This window comes from Rhinopithecus bieti, unplaced genomic scaffold (genome assembly GCF_001698545.2).
Source record: "Rhinopithecus bieti isolate Rb0 unplaced genomic scaffold, ASM169854v2 scaffold_19546, whole genome shotgun sequence".
Classification (NCBI taxonomy): Eukaryota; Metazoa; Chordata; class Mammalia; order Primates; family Cercopithecidae; genus Rhinopithecus; species Rhinopithecus bieti.
This window is the reverse complement of record NW_016809475.1, coordinates 68,214-88,021: the sequence shown is the minus strand read 5'-3', so window position 1 is coordinate 88,021 and position 19,808 is coordinate 68,214. Positions and strand designations below refer to the sequence as shown.

Genomic DNA, 19,808 nt, shown 5'->3' with positions numbered 1-19,808 from the left:
TAGACCAATGGAACAGAACAGAGGCCTCAGAAATAACATCACACATCTACAACTATCTGATCTTTGACAAACCTGACAAAAACAAGAAATGGGGAAAGGATTCCCTATTTAATAAATGGTACTGGGAAAACTGGCTTACCATATGTAGAAAGCTGAAACTGGATCCCTTCCTTACTCCTTATACAAAAATTAATTCAAGATGGATTAGAGACTTAAATGTTAGACCTAACACCATAAAAACCCTAGAAGAAAACCTAGGAAATACCATTCAGTGCGTAGGCATGGGCAAAGACTTCATGACTAAAACACCAAAAGCAATTGCAACAAAAGCCGAAATAGACAAATGGGATCTAATTAAACTAAAGAGCTTCTGCACAGTAAAAGAAACTGTCCTCAGAGTGAACATGCAACCTACATAATGAAGAAAATCTTTGCAATCTACTCATCTGACAAAGGGCTAATATCAAGAATCCACAAAGAACTTAAGCAAATTTACAAGAAAAAAACAACCCCATCAAAAAGTGGGCAAAGGATATGAACAGACACTTCTCAAAAGAAGACATTTATGCAGGCAACAAACATGGAAAAATGCTCATCACCACTGGTCATCAAAAAATGCAAATGAAAACCACAATGAGATACCGTCTCACACCAGTTAGAATGGCGATCATTAAAAAGTCAGGAAACAACAGATGTTGGAGTGAATGGGGAGAAATAGGAACCCTTTTACACTGTTGGCAGGAGTGTAAATTAGTTCAACCATTGTGGAAGACAGTGTGGCAACTCCTCAAGGATCTAGAACTAGAAATACCATTTGACCCAGCAATCCCATTACTAGGTATATACCCAAAGGAATATAAATCATGCTACTATAAAGACACATGCACACATACGTTTATTGCAGTACTATTCATGATAGCAAAGACTTGGAACCAACCCAAATGTCCATCAATGATAGACTGGATTAAGAAAATATGGCACATATACAACGTGGAATACTATGCAGCCATAAAAAAGGATGAGTTCATGTCCTTTGCAGGGACACAGATGAAGCTGAAAGCCATCATTCTAAACAAACTATCACAAGGACAGAAAACCAAACACCGCATCTTCTTACTCATAGGTGGGAGTTGAATACATGGACTGTGAGAACACATGGACACAGAGCAGGGAACATCACACACCAGGGCCTGTAGAGGGGTGGGAGACTGGGGGAGGGACAGCATTAGGAGAAATACCTAACATAAATGACGAGTTGATGAGTGCAGCAAACCAACATGGCACATGTATACCTATGTAACAAACGTGCACGTTGTGCACATGTACCCTAGAACTTAAAGTATATTAAAAAAAGAAAAAAGAAAAATAAATAAAATTTTTAAAAAAGAAATACATTCACAGCTTGGCAGTTCTTTTTTCAATATAATTAAGCATGAAGCCAGATGTAGTGTGGAGCCAAATTTCACATACATGCTTGCATTGCTTCACATTCTACCAGCTATTCTGCATAGATGGTACTAGCACTAAAGTACTTACTAGTTACATACCTAAAGTGAGTTTCTCAATTGTACAAAACATATAGTGCATGTGGTGGAGCTAAGGACATTTAATTGTGTATCAGGAACAAAATATTCATCATATGTTTTTAGGCTCTGAGTAATACTATAGCCTCCAAGGAAAACTGAGTAGAAGAAAAATTGGAGGTTGGTTTCCTATTTATTTGTTTTTGCTCCTAATTTTCATGTATTTTCTGTTTGTTCTCCTTTGGATTTTACTTATATATACATATATAAATTTATGTTTTTTAGTTTCTAATGGAAGGTTTTTATTTGGTTCTATGAATAGTCATTTTGTTTCCTATGCATTTCCAACAATTTGTTATTTTCTCTGTTTATCCAAACTTCCTAATCTACCTTTGTCAAGCCTCCAAAAATTAGTAGAGGACAACAACCATTTAAAATTTGATGGTTTTGCTTACTTCTAATGATCTAGAGGGCTGTAAGAGCTTTAAGGTTCCTAGCAAAAAATAAATAAATAAATAAAAAACATATAAGTTCTGAAAAGTAATAGCACATTTTTTATTTTGTTATTTTAAAAGTAGGTGAGAACAGAAATGTTTAAATGGTGTTTATTTCCAAGGTAATTTAATTCAATCAATAATTTGAGTTGGTTTCAGACCTTTTCCTTTAATGAGGAAAAACTGTGATACAGATACAAATTTTAACGTTCACAAAATATTGGCCTATCCTTAAGGAAATTATACTAATTGGGATTTCTCTCAAATTACTTTAGTTACCTTTACCATTATTAAAATTAAGTGACCTTCACTTGGATTAAGTAGTAATAAAAAAAAAAAGATGTGAGACTAGTGAGTTTTGATCCCAAGTCTTCTATCACTGTTGAGTCTTTCATGTGTGTACTTGAAAACAAAATATCCACAAGTGTTTCACTGGTTTGAAGAGTCTAGTGGTGAATGTTACCTAATCAGTTGTCAGTACTGTAACTGATAAGAAAGTTACCTAATTAGTTGTCAGTACTATATTACCAATCATGGAAACGTATGCTAGTGCTCTTTTATTTTTACTTTTATTTATTTATTTATTTATTTATTTTTTTTGAGGTGGAGTCTCGCTCTTTCACTCAGGCTGGAGTGCAGTGGCGTGATCTTGGCTTACTGCAACCTCTGCCTCCTGGGTTCAAGCAATTCTCCTGCCTCACTCTCCCGAGTAGCTGGAATTACAGGCACCCACCACCACACCCAGCTAATTTTTGTATTTTTAGTAGAGACGAGGTTTCATCATGTTGGCCAGGCTGATATCGAACAACTAACCTCATGTGGTCCACCTGCCTCGGCCTCCCAAAGTGCTGGGATTACAGGTGTGAGCCACCGAACGTGTCCAGCCCTGAAGCTCTTTTAAAATAGCTAAAAAGAAATTACTGTGTATGTGCTTAATCTCACTTTGTCCCTGTTTTGTTGCATAGTATCTAAATAAAAGGATATTATTTATCCTCATGCTAAATTTCCAAAACTGATATTTACATTTACCATTTTTTAATGATGGAGAGAAAAGTTAATTGTCTTATTTTGATAAGTTTAAAATAGGACCTATCCCATTTTTTATGCTTTTGGTCACAGTTCTGTCACCAGAATGCTAGCAATTAGACACATGCAAGGAGTAACCTAAATACTTTAATACAATGGTTTGAAGTGCTATAGAGAGTAATAACTACTGGACACTAAATCACAGTGTTTGTGACATGTCACAGAGAATGATAGGACTTTCTGCAGCATAAATGACCTCTTAACTAACCCTCGTGCTGTTAAGTTACAGCGCTTTGACTTCTGGGTCTAAAAAAGGCACCTACTTCTGCTGTATCTTAAACATTACCCTAGTTAAAGCCTCATCTTCAGACCTAGGAGAAAATGACAGTCAAAATGAACTGCTTTCATGAGACACTGGGCCAGAAATTAAAACTATTCAATCCATCTAGGCCAAGGGACTGTCATGGAAGACGTGGACATGTGAGATTTGAGGTTTTTCTATAAATTAAATGTTAATATCAAAAGCACACTGATACGAGGCCAGTGTCTAGGACCATGTGTCAGAATAATAGAATTTTCTTGGAGCATTAATCTGATCTTTAATAGAAAATTGTAAAATGTTTCTGGAGATCTTATGTTACGATCAAACTGATTAAAATTAAAATTGTTTATAAGGTTTTAAAAATGACTTTTAATATTAACAATACACCATGCAAAGGTGAAATTTGGTTTTCTCTTTTGAACAAAATTTTCATGTGAGAGATAATGAAAGATTTTTATTTACCTTTTGAATAACTAAAGGGTGAAAAAAGAAGGAAAGAGAGACATTTAGTTGGCCTCATGCTGTCTTTATTAGGTTTCATTGTTTGGGAAACTGAGTCTACTCTCTATAAAAGGGTAAAGGTTTTGTTTCATCTTCTTGGCTAAAGCAATGACTACTTTACAGTGACCTGTGGATCCTATTTTGTAATATCAAATGTCTTAAAACTTCGATATTTGACAGACTTTCCAAGAGTAAAAATTTCAAGTTCTAAATTCAGCCTTTTTGACCTCAAACTAACTTTTTTGCTTATTAGTTTCCCTGAAGTTCAAGAGAGACGTATTAGGCTTATTGGCTTATTTGTTACATAAGGATTATGCAGAAAGCATTGTCACATCTGAGGTGGTGTTTAACTTCTTTGGGGTTATGTTTATATAGATGTGTTGCTAGTATATGTTCCAGGATTGTATGAGATTCCTAAAATTCTTCCATGTTTTAATATATGTCATCAGTAATAATTATGCTTATTATGTTGAATTGTTATATGTCACAGAAATAATCAAATTTCCTCATCAACTGTGTCTTCAACTATGGCTTAAGACTTTTGACATCTACAATTATTATTTTACACTGATTCTTCTCAAAAAGTAACTTATAATCAGCTACAGTCCATGGCTTGCTTCTTTGGGGGAGTTCATGAAAAGGACTCTTTAATGAAGGTTTCTGATGACTTTGGAGGTTGTCCTATTAGATTAGAGAGAGAAAACATCCAAGAAACTAATTGAAAAACTGATATGTTCATAAAGTTTACTAACCTAATATGAAGCAGAGCAGGAGTTAGTTGCATACACTGAACAAATGGAGGCCAGAAATAATTGCTTATGGATTTTTTTTGTTTGAAACATTGCTGCCTTTAACAATTGAGAAGAGCATGACTCTTGAAAACTAAATTTGAGGCATATTTCTCTCTCTGCCTAATTTCTCCAGAACTCATAAGCTAATTGTGAATATTAATTCATGGCAATGTGTTTGCATATGTTTAATAAGAATCTGTTTTCTGCTGGGTGCATTGGCTCACGCTTGTAATCCTAGCACTTTGGGAGGCCAAGGCAGGTAGATCACTTGAGGTCAGGGGTTTGAGACCAGCCTGCCAACATGGTGAAACCCCGTCTCTACTAAAAATACAAAAATTAGCCAGGAATGGTGGTGCATGCCTGTAGTCCCAGCTACTCGGGAGGCTGAGGCAAAAGGATCACTTGAACCTGGGAGGTAGAGTTTGCAGTGAGCCGAGATTGCGCCACTGCACTCCAGCCTAGGTGACAGGGCAAGACTCTATCTCAAAAAAAAAAAAAAAAAAAAAAAAAAGAATATGTTTTCTTTTATAATGAGACACAGTTGGAAGAACTGGTCATTTTCCCAAGGCTTTGACTAAAATGGCCTTGTGAGAGGTTCCAGCAAAGCCAGTTTAAGATAGCCTATATAGACAATGGTTCTTGTTGCACTTTGTGTGGGTAAATAAGCCAAGTATATGGGACTGAAGCTTATTTGGCAGGTAGGTTGGTCCTGCTGTGATTTGTCTTTAGTGGAAGTGGGAGACTGGAGAGAAAAAGAGTGTATTTCAGAAGAAACCTATAGTATTCAGTTAACTTTTGATTTTTGGGTGGCTATGTGGGTCACCCATGGTATGGAGCTACCCACAACACTCCTCATTAGCATAAAGCATCCAGAAAGATTGATGACCAGGTTCCCCATGATTGAGGAATTGATAAACAGAAAAGGGGCACTAAAATGAACCCAATTGTCCCAATTGTAAATCTGATTTTTACAGTTTATTTTGAATAAACATAGAAATTGACCCTCTCAAGTCTTGAAACTTGAGAGAGTTACATTTGTTTTATCTGAGTTCTTTCTCAGGAAACCAACCATCAGACCTCCCACGTAATATCAAGGGACTGAAACTCACCAGATCACTGTATTTGGACAATGAGATGCCAGACTCCTCACCCCTTATGGCTGCCTAACCAACTATCTGCTTCCTGTTAACCGACTCCTCATCCTTACCACTCCATAATTCCTGCTTCCCTGCATGTAGATACATTTCTGCTATATAAACCCCTAACTTTAGTGAGTCAGGGAGACAGATTTCAGACTGATCTCTCATCTCCTTGGCTGCAGCAGCCAATTAAAGCCTTCTTCCTTGGCAATACTCATTGTCTCAGTGATGGGCTTTCTGTGTGGCAAGCAGCAGGACCTAGACTGAACCCCTGGTATTTCAGTAACAAATACCAGTAACATGGGTGACTTCCCTGTCTAAACAAAGTCACATTTTGATTCCTTTCATTGTAATGAGATGAGCATTTTAGGCAGGGTCAGCCTTCTGCAAAACTGCAAGGAGCACGTTTCACTATAAGAATGCCATGTAAGCTGGGCACAGTGACTCATGCCTGTAATCCTAGCACTTTAGGAGGCTGAGGCAAAAGGATCACTTGAACCTAGGAGTTTGAGACCAGCCTGGGCAACATGGCAAAACCCCACCTCCACAAAAAAATACCAAAAATTAGCCAGGCATGGTGGTACACACCTGTAGTCCCCGCTACTCCAGGGGCTGAGGTGGGAGGATCACTTGAGTCCAGGAGGTTGAGGCTGCTGTGAGCTGTGATCACACCACTGCACTCCAGCCTAGGTGACAGAGTGAGACCCTGTCTCAAAACAAAAATGCCATGCAGCTGGACTGGTACAGGACGCTAATTGAGAGGGGATAGAAAAGAGGTTGCCATGTCCTCTGTTTTCTTAGCCAATGCACTTCCCTAGCAAGATCTAGATCGATCCACACTGTTTCCGCATCTCTGCTGGAGATGAGAACCTTCAGTAGTCAAACAGCTCTCATCTCTGGGGTCTGCATAACTTGTTTGATGACTAAGGGAGACCCATAAGGCCATTTCTTACAGCCCACAGCCAAGCCCTCTGTGAAGAGGAAAAGGCAACTCTTCCAGCAAGGAAGTCCTCACCCCTTTTCAAAAACTTTCCTAGGCAAACTTGTAGGCTATCAATGACTCTAGTTATGACCTCCCAACCCTTACTCAGGAGAAACCACTTTGTAATGTGGGTTTTCAACCTTGACTGCACATTGCAATCACCTGGGGATCCCCCCACCACCCACAAAGATTCCGATGTTATTGGTCTGAGGTGCCGCCTGAGAATTGGTGTTTCCAAAGCTCCTCTAGTGTTTTGTGTTTTTCTAGCACAAGCAAAGTTGTGAGTCACTGTAGTGCAATGCAGTTCAGTCACAATTGCCACCATTGTGTAGGCTCCATCAGAACCACCTGAAGGATTTGGTAGACCACAGCTGGCTGGGACCTACCCCTAGGCTTCTGATTCAGTGAGTGAGAGGCAGCGCCCCAGGTTGTACCTTTCTAACAAGTTCCAGGCGCTGCTGCTGCTGGTCCAGAGACCACTGCATTAGAGGCCAGAGTTCTCAACTATTGACTACACATTAGAACCATCTGGACAACATTTAAGATGTACTGATGCCTATACCCCAACCCAGACTAGCTGAATCAAAATCTCTGGTAATGGGGCTCCAGAGATGTTTTTCAATCCTCCCAGGGGATTCTACTGTAGAGCCAGTTAAGAACCACTTCTAAACAAAAGAAAACATTCTTACTAAAAGATTAAAGAGACATACACCAAGTTTGCAGGCTTCCTAGACAATGGAACTTCAAACGTAGGATTTGCCTGTGGTATTTATTCTTTCTTGGGGCCCACTTGCAGTGTACTTGATAGGATGATGGATCAGAAACCTTGACCCAGCAGCCTAAAAATAGTGGTCAGCATCGATAAATCTCATCTATTACAACAAAAAGGAAAAACAGTTACAAAGCCCCACTCCAGGGGAAGCTCAGGTCCTCCCACCACCCCGCGTGTAGATGTGCCCAAGAAGTGGCTCCTAACAGACCACTCAAGTTCTGCCATTGAAGGAGAATACATGGGCAAGATACATCTTGCAGCCTAGAATTTTTTTCATATATGTGACTTTAGTCTCTTCTTTGTATAGTGACTTTGTAGATGAAGAGAAATTACAACACCTTACTTGCAAAGTTGACTAAGTCATGGGGGCTCTTCCTCCAGGTTCCCAGAGCAAAAAGCAAAAAGCCCTGTACTCCCTGGTGCCCACCTGATCATCTTGCCCATGGTTTTTCCATCCCAGAGGTACTGCTGCAGGCCCAGAGCCCTCCAGGCAGAGAACTGACATCCAGGAACCCCTCCCCAAGCCCTTTCTTCAACTCATTCTTGCTATGGCAAGAGTGTGGGTTGAAGTGATATCTCGGAAGTTTATTCCATCATATTAAATTCTCAGTAAATCACCCTTTGACAAGTCAGTTTAAGGGATACAATGTAGACAGCTAGAAAAGACTCTATTTTTGGGCCAGGTTTTGCCAGCTGTTTCATAAATTGCTCAAATCATCTCTAATGCATCCTATTTTTGTCACTAGTCATCATGTCAGAATCTCTGCTTTCATAAAGAAAACTTCTCTGGCCTGACACACAGCCACTATCTACTGAACTTTGCTGCAGGCCAAAATGTCTTCTGAGATCTCCACTCAACGATCCTTAATATTTTGTGGAGAGAAATTTACAAGTATGCCCTTGATACATAAAAAGGTCACAAATTCTAGGGTCCCACTGATCCCAGTGATGTCTACATCATCTCCCCTTCTAGCCGGAAAACTCAAACATATGTGGAGTGTGCAACAAATGGGGAGAGTTGTTCTGCTGCGACACTTGTCCAAGATCCTTTCATGAGCACTGCCACATCCCGCCCGTGGAGGCTAACAAGTGAGTAAGACATGTCCCCTTCCCTGAGCCCTTTTTTCTTGTGGTACAGCTCCTCCTGCCACTCATGAGTACTCTGCAGTTTCTGTACCTGGTTATGTGTTTCTTGATGCATAAGGAGCAGGCTCCTTAGTATCAGGATCCACAAGTATTATCCAGAGCTGTTGAACAGTGCTGGCAGCAGCAGATTAATGGGAAGCAAAAACTCTTCAAGTGGTTATTGAGTGCAATAGTAAGAGGTGTCAACCTCTGCCTCCCCTACTTGGCTCCGAGACCCATGCTCTCTGATGGGGTGATGCCAACATACACTGCCTGCTGCTTTAAAGCATATGCCACCTACTGTGGGACCATCACACAGCTGGTAAAGCCAGTGCTGCAGCAGTCTATCAAGCCAACTGACTCTGGGTCACAGGTCACATGTTGAGACCTGTGAATTCTGCAAGTGTGAGTCCCTGGCTCACTTCCTTTGCTAAAAAATGTGCCTTTGGACAGAGGTGATGATATGCAGGATACCATGGAGTGCTCTGTGAGTGGTGTGTGGACAGAATTGTTAAGGCTGAGAGGATGATCTCTACCAGGAATGTGTCTGACTCTGTGAGGGCAGAGCATTGCCCTTCCATAATGGAGAAGGCTAATGTGACCCACCTGCTCCCAGAGTGTCATCTCAGGGGATCAGCATAAACCTCTGCTTTTGACCAGTTGGGCAATCTGCAGAGGCAGAAGAAAAATCAGCGTTTTGGTTGAGCCCACGTATAGCCCCCATCTCTGCACCAGAGATGCAAAGTGCTTTCAGAGGAGCACTTTGTAACAGGCTCCTTGAGCAAGCACTACATGGCCAAGGAGATGTTGGCACCACTAGGATGGGTCATTGTGCTTGCCTAATTATCAACAGCCTCCTAGCACAGACAGCCTAGTAGAGAAGGCTGGAGAATAAATCTAGGAGCAAATGGAAGATGTCTGACACCATGTCCAGAGATTTCCTTTTCAAGAAGTTTCTGCAGCACAGATTCTAGGTATAAGATATGGCAGGGCAGAGGGAGAGAATGCCTATAGCCTGTGTTCTGTGCTTACTCAGCAAAGTTGAGAAACAAGAGCTTGTTTTCTGATTTTTCTATGATCTGATTGACTCACAGAGGCCCAACACTTTGTGCTTAAGGTACTCATTTCCAATAACCATGGCAAACAGTGCTCATTATCAAGTTCCCAGTGGCTCAGATGGGAACCCTAAGTTTTGAGGTGAATGAGACTCCGTCACTCACAGGGCACTTCACCCAATAGATGATCACCCCTGCTATTGCTATTGGTGGAAGGGCATGCCTTTGGCTATTGAGTCCTAATGGGGCTCTAGTGCAGAGGCCTCCAAGAGAGAAGTTAGATACAAGGTGGAAACCACCAGGCATTCTTGAGCACAGGACTTGAACAACTGTAAGAATGGCGGCTGATTCACAGAACCTGCCATTGTTCACTTTATGCCCCATCTCTCAGGAACCCGTGGAGTTGCATCTTCTGCAGGATAAAGACTATTCAGGAAAGATGCCCAGAAAGCCAACCGTGTCATCAGGAATCTGAAGTCCTGATGAGGCAGATGCTGCCCGAGGAGCAGTTGGTGAGTAAAAATGTGAACCTGAAGCCTCCTCCTTTCTGTTCACCTGGGCAGGAGAAGCACAGTCTTACAAAGAGCTCAAGGAATAGAGCCCAAAAGCAAACTGCTGGCCCATGGTGTGCTTTTCTCCATGACCTAACACTACAATTCATATTTCAAAGAAAATTCCTGGTCCAAAGAAACTCCCCATGCCATGTTTCCTTCAAAGAGTCCACAGGTTTGAGAGTTGTGTGTTCTCTTTGGGCACGCATATGAGCTCTTTCTCTCTAAACTGCATTTAACTTGAAATGTCCTCCATCTTTTGCAGAAATGTGAATTCCTCCTCTTGAAGGTCTACTGTGATCCAAAAAGCCCCTTTTTTGCCTCAGAACCATATTATGTAAGTAACAGCCAAAAAAAATGCTTATACTGGCATTTGTCAAATCTGTAATCTGAATCCCATGGTACAAGGTGCCATTCTATTTGCCTTGTTGATGAGTTTTTAGTTTAGGCTACTATAAAAATTTATCATAGATTCGGTCAGCAGAAATGTTTTTCTCACAGTCCTGGAAGCTGCATGTCCAAGATCAAAGTGTCAGCAGGGTCGGGTTCTGGAGAGGGGCTATCTTCTAGGTTGCAGAGACAACACAGGGTTGCTCCCTGTGTTCTTAAGTGGCAGAAAGAGGAGAGAACTCTCCGGAGTCTCTTTTATACGAGCCCTAATCCTATTTGTGAGGGCTCCACCCTTCTTACCTCATGACCTCTCCCAAAAGCCCCACCTCCTAGTACCTTCAAAGGGGTTTAGGATTTTGACCTATGGATTGGGGGGCCCCACAAACCTTTATTCCATAATAGTGGGAGTCTATGGCACCGGGCTGATAGCCTCACTTTGGTCTTTTTCTCAACAGAACAAGGAGGGGTCTCAGGGCCCACAGAAGCCCATGTGGTTAAACAAAGTCAAGAGAAACCTGAATGAGCAGGCGTACTCCCAAGTAGAAGGGTTTGTGCAGGACATGCGTCTCATCTTTCATAACCACAAAGAATTTTACAGGGTGAGTGGCTCTCCCTGCTTCCTTTTCTTTTTCAATTACATCACTTTAAAGTCACTTTCCCTTCATCTTTTCATATCAGGTAAATGTTACAATCACCCTTATCATATGACAAGCCCATACAAGTACAAATCGTGGAAGTATCCTAAAAACCCTGTGGTGCATATGGGGAAAATAACAACGAACTGGAAGGTGCCATTGCAAACATGGTCCTATAACCTCAGAGTTGACTCATTTCTAGATGGTTTATTTTCACCCACAGAGAACAAGAGGCTGCAGACTCATTTGTTTCTACTAGAAATAGAAGTGCACTTTAAAGGCATTTAAACTGTTTCTCTTCTCTAGAGGAATATACCAAATCAAAGGTCTCAAATGTCAAAACACTAAATTTCTTTACATCTGAATTTCCTGGCACCATTTCAGAAATTAACAAGGATTATGTCAAGGGGTGAGAGTGAAGGGAAAAGGAAGACATTATTAAATGGCCTTAAACATTTCTGTATTATCATAAGGTTGCTTAAAAAAATGCTGTGCGTAAAAATCACACAAGTAGAATTTTTAAAACTTAAATTAAACCATAAGCTTTTGATCAGGAATTAGATTTCAATGTAGTACTATTTCGACTTCTCTGTCTTCCAGATAAAGATGAATAATTAAATTGTCAGGGAACATAAGCAACTCTTAACTAGATTAATTCTCACTTAACATTTGGGATAACCTAAAACAAGGCCCTGGATTATCTGCAACACTGGGTGTCTCGGCTCATTGAATAATTGTTGCTATTAATGTTTTTTTCTTTGCTTTTTCAGGAAGATAAATTCATTACACTGGGAATTCAAGTACAGGACAACTTTGAGAAGAATTTCAGAAACATTTTTGCAATTCAGGAAACAAGCAAGAACATTATAATGTTCATTTAGCCCATTCTTACTTCCTCCCTTCAGATCCTCTGGCAGCTAGCTACACAGTGTGCACATGGTCCCACTAATCTCTGACTGCTCCTGTGGAAACTCCACATCACAATTCTCCAAACTTTTTCATTGACATTTTAAAACTGTCTTTATCAGCTTTCAATAAAATTCAAAACTCCTTCATGTTAAAAATTCTCAATAAGCTAGGTATTGAAGGAACATATCCCAAAATAATAAGAGCCATTTACGACAAATCCACAGCCAACATTATACTAAATGTGCAAAAGATAGAAGCATTCCCCTTGAAAACAAGCACAAGACAAGGATTCCCTCTCTCACCACTCCTATTCAACAAAGGATTGGAAGTCCTAGTCAGAGCAGTCAAGAAGCAGAAAAAAGTAAAGGGCATCTAAATAGGCAAAGAGGAAGTCCAACTATTCCTGTTTGCGGACAACATTGATTCCATATCTAGGAAAGCCCATAGTCTCAGCCCAAATGCTCCTTCCACTGATAAACAACTTCAGAGAAGTTTCAGAATACAAAGTCAGTATACAAAAATTACTAGCATTCCTATACACCAACAGTAGCCAAGCCAAGAGCCAAATCAGGAAGGCAATCCCATTCACAATTGCCACAAAAAGAATAAAATACCTAGGAATACAGCTAACCAGGGAGGTGAACGATCTCTACAATAAGAATTACAAAACACGGCTCAAAGAAATCAGAGACCACACAAACAAATGGAAAAACATCCCACAGTCATGGGTAGAAAGAATCAAGATCATTAAAATGACCATGCTGCCCAAAGCAGTTTACAGGTTCAGTGTTATCCCTATCAAACCACCAATGACATTCTTCACAGAACTAGAAAAAAACTATTTTAAAATTCATACAGAACAAAAAAAGAGCCCAAATAGCCAAGGCAATCCTAAGCAAAAAGAACAAAGCTGAAGGCATCACGTTACCCAACTTCAAACTATAGTACAGGGCTTCAGTAACCAAAAGAGCATGGTCCTGGTACCAAGAAAAAAAGGCACATAGACCAATGGAACAGAACAAAGAACACAGAATAAGACTGCATGCCTATGACCATCTGATCTTTGACAAAGCTGACAAAAACAAGCAATGGGAAAAAGACTGCCTGTTCTATAAATGGTGCTGGGATAACTGGTTAGCCATATGTAGAAAACTGAAGCTAGACCCTTCCTTACGCCATATACAAAAATCAACTCAAGATCAATTAAAGACTTAAACATAAAATCGAAAACTATGAAAACCCTGGAAGACAACCTAGGCAATACCATCCTGGACATAGGAACAGGCAAAGATTTCATGACAAAGACAAAAGCAACCGCAACAAAAGCAAAATTTGACAAATGAGATCTAATTAAACTTAAGAGATTCTGCACAGCAAGAGAAACAATCAACAGAGTAAACAGACAACCTACAAAATGGGAGAAAATATTTGTAAACTATGCATCTGACAAAGATCTAATATCCAGCTTCTATAGGGAACTTAAACAAATTTACAAGAGAAAAAGAAACAACCCCATTAAAAAATGGACAAAGGACATGAAAAGACACTTTTTTTTTTTTTAAGATGGAGTTTCACTCTTGTTGCCCAGGCCAGAGTGCACTGGTATGATCTTGGCTCACCGCAACCTGTGCCTCCCAGGTTCAAGCGATTCTCCTGCCTTAGCCTCCCGAGTGGCTGGGATTACAGGCATGCAAACCCGATTAATTTTGTATTTTAGTAGAGACGGGTTTTCTCCACATTGGTCAGGCTGGTCTCGAACTCCTGAACTGAGGTGATCCACCCGCCTCAGCCTCCCAAAGTGCTGGGATTATGGGCGTGAGCCACCATGCCCAGACGAAAAGACACTTTCCAAAAGAAGACATACATGCGGCCAACAAACATATTTCAAAAGCTCAACATCACTGATCATTCGAGAAATGCAAATTAAATCTACAATGAGACACCATCTCACACCAGTCAAAATGGTTCTTGCTAAAAAGTCAATAACAGCTAGTAAGGTTGTGGAGAAAAGGGAACATGTATACACTGTTGGTGGGAGTGTAAATTAGTTCAACCATTATGGAAAGCAGTGTGGCAATTCCTCAAAGTACTAAAAGCAGAACTGCCATTCCACCCAGCAATCCCATTACTGGGTACATACCCAAAGGAATATAAATCATTCTACCATAAAAACACATGCATGTAAATGTTCATTGCGGCACTATTCACAATAGCAAAGATATGGAATCAACCTAAGTGCCCATCAATATCAGACTGGATAAAGAAAATATGGTATGCATACACCATGGAATAGTATGCAGCCATAAGAAAGAATGAGATCATGTCACAGGAACATGGATAGAGCTGGAAGTTATTATCCTTAGCAAACTAATGCAGGAACAGAAAATCAAATACCACGTGTTCTCACTTATAAGTGGGAGCTAAATGATGAGAACTCATGAACACAATGAAGGGAACAACAGGCACTGGGGTCTACTTGAGGGTGGAAGATGAGAAGAGGGAGAGGAGCGGAAAAAATACCTATTGGTGATGAAGTAATCTGTACAACAAACCCCTTTGACAAGAGTTTCCCTATATAACAAACCTTCACATGTATCCTTGAACCTAAAAGTTTTTTAAATTGTAAATAAATGGATCATTAATAAAAAAATTTTAATAATGAACTTTTCTTATCAAGTTCTCTTATTGAATAATTTGGAATGAAACTTATAATTGATACCATAAAGTCTTTCTATAAAGGATCATATTATATCTTCCCAATTATTCAGTTTCATACTTTTTATTGTTACTGTGAAAGTAATCTTTTCCCATTGAATTTTATTACTGATTATTGCCTATTACAGAAAGCTACTGTTTTTTATGTACAATTTTGTCACTGATTACCATACTGAATATTAGATAGCATCATTTTCACCTTTTACCCAGTGGCATCAGGAAGCCTGTGGTGGCTCCATAGCATCTCCAACTTTCAATTCATGGAATCGTAATTGGTTTGGGAGATGAAAGCATTCCTCAGTTGAGAACTAAAACCTCTGACAATTCTTGGTTATGTTGGAAAATGATTCTGCCAGGGCACCCTGGTGTATTTGCATGTGTAAAGGAGGAAAAAATAATTTTTCTGCTACCCTTCTAAGTTTCCCCTACCCAGATCCTCTGGGGCCCCTGTAACAAAAGACAGATTAACAAGAGAAAAACAGAAGTTTATTAGCATATATAGAGATATATATATGTATATACACATATCTCTCTCTATATATATACACATATATACGTATATACATCCAACTCTGGTTATAGGAGACAGAGTACCATATACGGGTAGCTGGTTCCAAGCATATACTGCATCCTTTCAGGAAGTGCTCCAACCTCAGAAATGACTGTTTGGGACCATAGTTATCTATATGTGTGTGTATGTATATATGTGTGTATATATGAAAGATACTCAGAGAGATGAATAACTCTCCAAGAGGTGGCTGAGACTTCAAACTTAAATACCATTTCCAGCTAAAGACAAAGAAAGAAGAGTATGGGAGAGCCAGTTATGGGGATGACCAGGAAGCGCATGGTAAACAAGAGTAAAGTTTGCTGTGCAGATCTGAGGTGTCTTCTCCATTGATAAGAGTCCTTTGTGATTTAGAATCATCCTTCTCTTCCTGGGACAGAGAGACATCCTTATGAATGGAGATTTCCTTTGTAAATGTAAAGTTCCCTAACAAAGGAGTAACTTTTACTGTGTTTTAGAGCTTCTCCTATGTCTCCTATTTCTCAAAATAATCTTTATGCCAGAGAGGCACATTCTAAGGTGGCATATTCTGGCCTCCCATACAGGTCTCCACATAGACCCCAGAGGTGGGGCTTAACTGTAGCTGATCTGATCTAAGTCTTGACAGAATACTTGTGGTCTTTCCAGAACATTTGCACAAGGAAGGCGTGAGAGGAGCTGCTTGAAGGCCATTCCCCACTCTCCTGCTCATCTTTTGGAGGCTACCATGACATTCATCATTTCCTAAGTTCTGATGAGGTCTGAGGCTTTCTGTTTCACCCCACTAAGGTACAGCTGCAGGCCATAAAACTGGTAGCCACAACATGAATGTGGGCCATCACTCACGTTGCATTAGATGTCATTCAGCCCCTTTTCTTTCAGTGCTATCCTGGGGAACAAAGGACATGGAGAGCTAGCACCTTTGCTCTTTTGTTTTGGTTGCCTGTGTAAGTGATAGACTATCTGAATCTAAAATGTGTCAACTTTTTTTTACCATCCAGATCTATTAGCCTTGCTAGACAGTTTCCCAGATTCAGTAGATTCTGGTTATGGGAGACAGAGTACCATATATGGGTAGCTGGTTCCAAGCCTATACTGCATCCTTTCAGGAAGTGCTCCAACCTCAGAAATTACTGTTTGGGACCACAGTTATCTAGAGTAACTGAATAAGTTTCATCGTAGACCAAGAAAATATTTTATCCTTGAAGTTCTCTCTTAGCAGATTCTATTTCCAGTCCTTTGGCTCCTAAGTTAAATTTTCATTTAGATTTAGGGTTTAAATTTTGGCCTTTTTTTTTTTCTTTTAATTCCTTTTAATTTACTTTGTTGGATTGGGGAGATTCAGCAATGTGGCTTCATTCTTTCACCATTACCTAAGATTGGTCCTTTTCCAAACTACCATTTTATTTGTGGCGTAGAGAGTATGCACCAAATATCACAAGCACTCCCACACACAGTCAAAATCCACAGATCACTTTTGACTCTCCAAAACTTAACTACTAATGGCCTGTTGCTGACCAGAAGCCTTACCAACAACATAAACCATCAATTGACACATATTTTGTATGATATATATATATATAATACAAATATTATATATTGTCTTCTTATAATAAAGTAAGCTAGAGAAAAGAAAATGTTACTAAGAAAATATAAGGAAGAGAAAATACATTCACAGTACTATACTATATTTATCAATACAGTAAGTATACATCATCTATTGACAAGATGGTCTGTCTGAAACGGCAGGCAATCGCAGCTGCAGACCTCAATCTACAGCATATATCAAGCAATTCAGCTTTTCGTGTAATGTCATGACTTTTCTCTACTTTTGAGACAGCTTCCAGCATCACTAGTGGTATTTTGTATGGATCCCATGGTATCATTCAAGGAGCTACAGTAAACATGATGAAAATATGTGAGAACCCTGGAAAATCACTTTTACTGCAATAGGCAATTTACTAGAGAGATGAACTGCAGAGAGGATTAGTGTCACAGCATTTGAAGAGCGTACTCACAATATTTGAGCTCACAGCAATAGCAACAGAAGGTAGCTATAAAATTAACTGTAGTATATACAAATTATTACAGGAGTACAGTATGTACCACAGTTAATTTTATGCAGTTATTTGATACTGTATCTTTACATTTGTTTACATTTCTCTTCACTGCAAATGGTGCCATGTATAGTCTGTATGGGTCTGTGTGTGTAAGTTCAGATAAATTTAACTTTTATAACAGTTTGTATATATTTTGTGGAAGTAAATGATAAAATAGGCTAGGATGTACATATATTTTATAGATTCAGGACACAGTTAACTTCTTAATTTTGTTGATATTTGTAGGTTTTGTGGTTTGTCTGTGAGTCTTTTCAAATTGCTACATATCTCAAAAAAAATTTCCAATACATTTACTGAAAATATTTGCATGTAAGTGAATCTGCACAGTTCAAGTCTGTGTTGCTCAAGGATCAACTGTGTGTGTATATTTATTATATATAATGTATATTTATTATATATTATATATATTATTATGCATTNTGACTGTTTGGGACCATAGTTATCTATATGTGTGTGTATGTATATATGTGTGTATATATGAAAGATACTCAGAGAGATGAATAACTCTCCAAGAGGTGGCTGAGACTTCAAACTTAAATACCATTTCCAGCTAAAGACAAAGAAAGAAGAGTATGGGAGAGCCAGTTATGGGGATGACCAGGAAGCGCATGGTAAACAAGAGTAAAGTTTGCTGTGCAGATCTGAGGTGTCTTCTCCATTGATAAGAGTCCTTTGTGATTTAGAATCATCCTTCTCTTCCTGGGACAGAGAGACATCCTTATGAATGGAGATTTCCTTTGTAAATGTAAAGTTCCCTAACAAAGGAGTAACTTTTACTGTGTTTTTAGAGCTTCTCCTATGTCTCCTATTTCTCAAAATAATCTTTATGCCAGAGAGGCACATTCTAAGGTGGCATATTCTGGCCTCCCATACAGGTCTCCACATAGACCCCAGAGGTGGGGCTTAACTGTAGCTGATCTGATCTAAGTCTTGACAGAATACTTGTGGTCTTTCCAGAACATTTGCACAAGGAAGGCGTGAGAGGAGCTGCTTGAAGGCCATTCCCCACTCTCCTGCTCATCTTTTGGAGGCTACCATGACATTCATCATTTCCTAAGTTCTGATGAGGTCTGAGGCTTTCTGTTTCACCCCCACTAAGGTACAGCTGCAGGCCATAAAACTGGTAGCCACAACATGAATGTGGGCCATCACTCACGTTGCATTAGATGTCATTCAGCCCCTTTTCTTTCAGTGCTATCCTGGGGAACAAAGGACATGGAGAGCTAGCACCTTTGCTCTTTTTGTTTTGGTTGCCTGTGTAAGTGATAGACTATCTGAATCTAAAATGTGTCAACTTTTTTTTACCATCCAGATCTATTAGCCTTGCTAGACAGTTTCCCAGATTCAGTAGATTCTGGTTATGGGAGACAGAGTACCATATATGGGTAGCTGGTTCCAAGCCTATACTGCATCCTTTCAGGAAGTGCTCCAACCTCAGAAATTACTGTTTGGGACCACAGTTATCTAGAGTAACTGAATAAGTTTCATCGTAGACCAAGAAAAATATTTTATCCTTGAAGTTCTCTCTTAGCAGATTCTATTTCCAGTCCTTTGGCTCCTAAGTTAAATTTTTCATTTAGATTTAGGGTTTAAATTTTGGCCTTTTTTTTTTTCTTTTTAATTCCTTTTAATTTACTTTGTTGGATTGGGGAGATTCAGCAATGTGGCTTCATTCTTTCACCATTACCTAAGATTGGTCCTTTTCCAAACTACCATTTTTATTTGTGGCGTAGAGAGTATGCACCAAATATCACAAGCACTCCCACACACAGTCAAAAATCCACAGATCACTTTTGACTCTCCAAAAACTTAACTACTAATGGCCTGTTGCTGACCAGAAGCCTTACCAACAACATAAACCATCAATTGACACATATTTTGTATGATATATATATATAATACAAATATTATATATTGTCTTCTTATAATAAAGTAAGCTAGAGAAAAGAAAATGTTACTAAGAAAATATAAGGAAGAGAAAAATACATTCACAGTACTATACTATATTTATCAATACAGTAAGTATACATCATCTATTGACAAGATGGTCTGTCTGAAACGGCAGGCAATCGCAGCTGCAGACCTCAATCTACAGCATATATCAAGCAATTCAGCTTTTTCGTGTAATGTCATGACTTTTCTCTACTTTTTGAGACAGCTTCCAGCATCACTAGTGGTATTTTGTATGGATCCCATGGTATCATTCAAGGA

At 39.4% G+C, this 19,808-nt stretch overlaps 1 protein-coding gene across 1 annotated transcript in view; it reads left to right on the top strand.

Moving 5' to 3' along the window:
* Positions 1-12,370, top strand: part of SP100 (SP100 nuclear body protein) — a 121,930-nt gene extending 109,560 nt beyond the window's left edge. The window contains exons 26-30 of the mRNA XM_017889516.1: positions 8,524-8,639; positions 10,122-10,242; positions 10,547-10,618; positions 11,127-11,270; positions 12,077-12,370. Coding sequence (XP_017745005.1) covers positions 8,524-8,639; positions 10,122-10,242; positions 10,547-10,618; positions 11,127-11,270; positions 12,077-12,187 — 564 coding nt within the window. The 3' untranslated portion in view covers positions 12,188-12,370. The remainder of the gene's footprint in view (positions 1-8,523; positions 8,640-10,121; positions 10,243-10,546; positions 10,619-11,126; positions 11,271-12,076) is intronic.
* The last annotated feature ends 7,438 nt before the right edge of the window (positions 12,371-19,808 follow it).